Source organism: Bidens hawaiensis, unplaced genomic scaffold (assembly GCF_021521415.1).
Source record: "Bidens hawaiensis isolate Kalapana, Puna unplaced genomic scaffold, B.hawaiensis_p1.1 tig00012327_1, whole genome shotgun sequence".
Classification (NCBI taxonomy): Eukaryota; Viridiplantae; Streptophyta; class Magnoliopsida; order Asterales; family Asteraceae; genus Bidens; species Bidens hawaiensis.
In genome coordinates this window covers 256701-260329 of record NW_027492002.1, presented here as the reverse complement: position 1 = coordinate 260329, position 3629 = coordinate 256701, and the positions used below count along the sequence as shown (strand labels likewise).

The 3629-nt window shown below is 31.4% G+C and overlaps 1 protein-coding gene across 1 annotated transcript; it reads left to right on the top strand.

Annotated features, from left to right (window-relative positions):
- The first annotated feature begins 999 nt into the window (after positions 1-999).
- LOC143540720 (protein SPEAR3-like) lies at positions 1000-2856 on the top strand. The gene is made up of 5 exons (XM_077033705.1): positions 1000-1383; positions 2057-2161; positions 2311-2384; positions 2489-2555; positions 2671-2856. The coding sequence occupies exons 1-5, from the start codon at positions 1210-1212 to the stop codon at positions 2785-2787; spliced, it is 537 nt and encodes a 178-aa protein (XP_076889820.1). The 5' UTR covers positions 1000-1209; the 3' UTR covers positions 2788-2856.
- The last annotated feature ends 773 nt before the right edge of the window (positions 2857-3629 follow it).

Sequence of the window (3629 nt, the reverse complement as noted above, 5' to 3'; positions counted from 1 at the left end):
TTTAACCGTCATCCGACACATTATTTCATAAACCATTGTAATGTTCCAAATAAATGTTGTGCTAATCTATTAATTATGTAAGTTTTTTCATGACAAGACTAACGTGATTCTTAAATGATTATCTACAAGACTAGAACTTTTCCAAGCCGTAAAAGGTACAGTATTTCCTTGTGTAAATTTGTAAAGTAAAATAATATTTTAAATGCAAAAGAAGAAAAAGATTCTTTTTAGTAAACAAAAACACCATATTGATCTATGAATAGTTTATAGATGAAATTTGTTATTACTGTAAAGTAGGTGAGAGATCAATGATATGTCTTGTGACATAATCCATGACCAAATCAGCCTGGATCAAATAAAATAAACAAAAGGTATATGTATGGTCTACTATTAGCACATCCACATTTCCCTTTCACTTAACAAACACTTAAATGTTTTAACTCATTAAACTTTATACATTTGACGGTTTAACTTGTAAATGTCCTTTCATAATATTTTAATATGATTTTCTACAATACTATTTTCGCCCTTTCATATAAGTTGATCTTTCTTTCCAAGTATCAAACTCTTCTAATGCTGTGAGGTCTTTCTAACAAAATCGTATATCGTAAGATATTGACACGAATACCATCTTATAATCGTATATCGTTTTCCTGCTATTTATAAAACCGTCACTGTATCTTTCTCATTAATAAATAAAGCAAGATTAATGGCTAGGGACCGCTTTATACACTTCGCACGCTTCTCTAACTTCTTGAGTAACCACACCTAGTATATATTCAAACAATATTTTATGTATAACATTTTTCGTTATTTGTGAAACCATTTAATAAATATTAGGCGACAAGATCCTCTATCCCGAATTTAAGTCACCATAAACAGTTTTCTTATATTTTTTTAAAAGATTTTTAATAAAAAATAAAAATAAAAAAGAGAAAAAAAAAACATAAAATCTAAGCAAATATATATAGAAATGATGAGGGTCAGAATCTGCAAGGTATATCTAAATGCAATCTCATCCAGCTATGCAACAATCACTGTGGTTTTTTTATTGTAAGACTTGACAGCTATATAAAGGGTATACCAAGTTTGAAGAGATCTCTTATATAATATATTTTAGCATTATATAATATCAGATTCACAAGAAGAAGGTTTTGAAAGATCAAAGTTGGTGAAGAAACATTGAAATTAATTGAAGGAAATAAAAAAATGAATTATTATGGTGAATCTGCTGGGAGTGATAGATCATCTTCTGCGGGTGGATCAACATCAAGAAAAGGTAAAAAGAGTGGTTCAGATAAGCCGAAACAACCGCAAAGAGGCCTTGGTGTTGCTCAGTTAGAGAAGATTAGACTCCATAGCCAAATGGGCTATCTTCCACAGGTCATCTCTCTTTCTTTCACACACTCAAAGTGTAGAAACACACAGTGGTTTGGATTTTGGAACCCTAAGAGATCTGTGTATGCTTAGCTTTTAAGTGTAATAAACTAAAAGCTAAATGATTTCTTATTCAAGTAACACTTTTAAGCTAAAGCGTCAGTCTTTGTTTTCACTGGTTTCCTGCTATAACATCTTGAAGACTGGTGCGGGACAAAAGCTTTAATTACCTGATTCTATTAGTTAGCAGTATTAGCAGGATCCCATGAGTTTTCCGGCTTATGTCATAGATGGGACTTGTGACTTGTGAGTTCAAGTTGACCAATTGAACTATGCCTTCATGAATCTTTTTTTATGATTGATTTAAAATTAGGGTTTCAAGAAGCCTAACCCTCTATTAATTGATGGCCATTTTTCATCAACTTTTAAATCTTTTTAAGTTTATTTATAACCATAGAATTCTATTTCCTGTTGGTAATTCATACTAAAGAAATTTAATTTCTTTGTTTCATTCTATCAAACCTAATCGGTCTCCTTGTATTTTCTTTAGTTAATGATTCGTTTTATTTTGTAATTGCCGGAAGACGAAATATGATGGCTTATAAGATGTTATATTCACTTAATTGATCTTCATTGATGTTCTTTATATCTTATTAATTGGATCTATGTATGTATGCAGGAGGATATCAGGATTCAAACAGCATATTCATCATCATCTTCATTCTCATACACTTCACCATCTACAGCCTCTTATAGTACTTTGCAAGGACACCATTCCCACATGGTATGCATATTCAAACTCTTCAACCAAATTAGATTACAGATTACTTCTCTAAACTCCCATGCATACATATATTTGAAAACATTTGTAGCTAATTATCTGGTATGTCTATTAATCCGAATTCAATATTGAATGAATCTTGAATAATGCAGATGGGTACGGGCGAGCTAGAACGAACAAACTTCGTATATGGTCATGAATCACAATTTGCTAGCACTAATCCCATGTATGTAAAATTATCCCCTAGCTTATATTTTTATCTTTTATGAACCATATCGATAACTTTTATCGAGTTTAATCTCTGATCATCATTTTATGTTGCTTATTCAGATGGGATGCAAGCTATGCACAACCTGTAGGCATAAATAGACACCTTTTTAGCCAAGAATATGTAGAGGTGAGTGTGTATAGTGTATGCTACATTGCTACATCTTTCTTTTTGTTGTACAATGAATTATATATAATCCTTCAATTTCCTAATTTTCGGTATTTGTTAATTATCATATCTAAAGGATTCATTGAGGAAGAAGAAAAGAAAAGATCAAAATGATTCAATGGGATCAAGCAGTCAGAATTCAGATTCAAATGGTAGCCAAGAATTAGATCTGGAGCTAAGACTTGCTCTTTGATACAACAGTTGACTATCTATCGTGTGATCGATGATTACTTATTGTAACTGCTACTTCTTGCAATGTTTATTCATCTCTCCTGGAATATTTGAGACGGAAAATATTTGTATGTTACCCGAAATTCTCAAATAATAAAGAAGCAAGAAAGCATTATTTATTGAATTCTTATGTGTTTTTAGGGTTTGCTAATTGCTTACTTTGCCTAGTTAAAAACTAGTTTAAATCTCGCATTCGGCTATTTCATAGATGTATCGATCAAATGGGACATGCGGATTCCACTTCTCTAACATGACTTTCATAAGTTCTTAAGAACCTGTCATATGTTTTTAAGTTCTGAGTGCTAACAAGTTTGTTTACTTAATTAACAAATATCAGGCAATCTGTCTAATTACCTTAAACATTAGTTTGCATATATGTAATTTGAAAACACATACAGTAGCAGCATAATCTATTTAAGTACTTGACTGTGCCCGGCTTTGTAAGCCACGCATATTACAAAATGACATCATAAAATCATTTTAAAATTAACATCACAATTATGATACAAATACGCTAAAGCACCACATATCCTGTCAAATTAAGGTGATAGTGAGTCATTTTTGTGGTAAAGATATAAACATATGTTGTGTGCTACATTATCCACATATATATTAGAGGTAAAAATGCAAGATACAAATATGATTATAAGTCAACAAACCACTGTCACACCTGTCTCGTTAACACTCAGTTATTCCGAGATCACCAATTCAAACATAGTAGTTGCCGGTGTGTTTTACTCATGATTACGTTCTTGGTGTGTAAACACAATTGATTACGAATTATTGATTCTGGAATTAGATTCT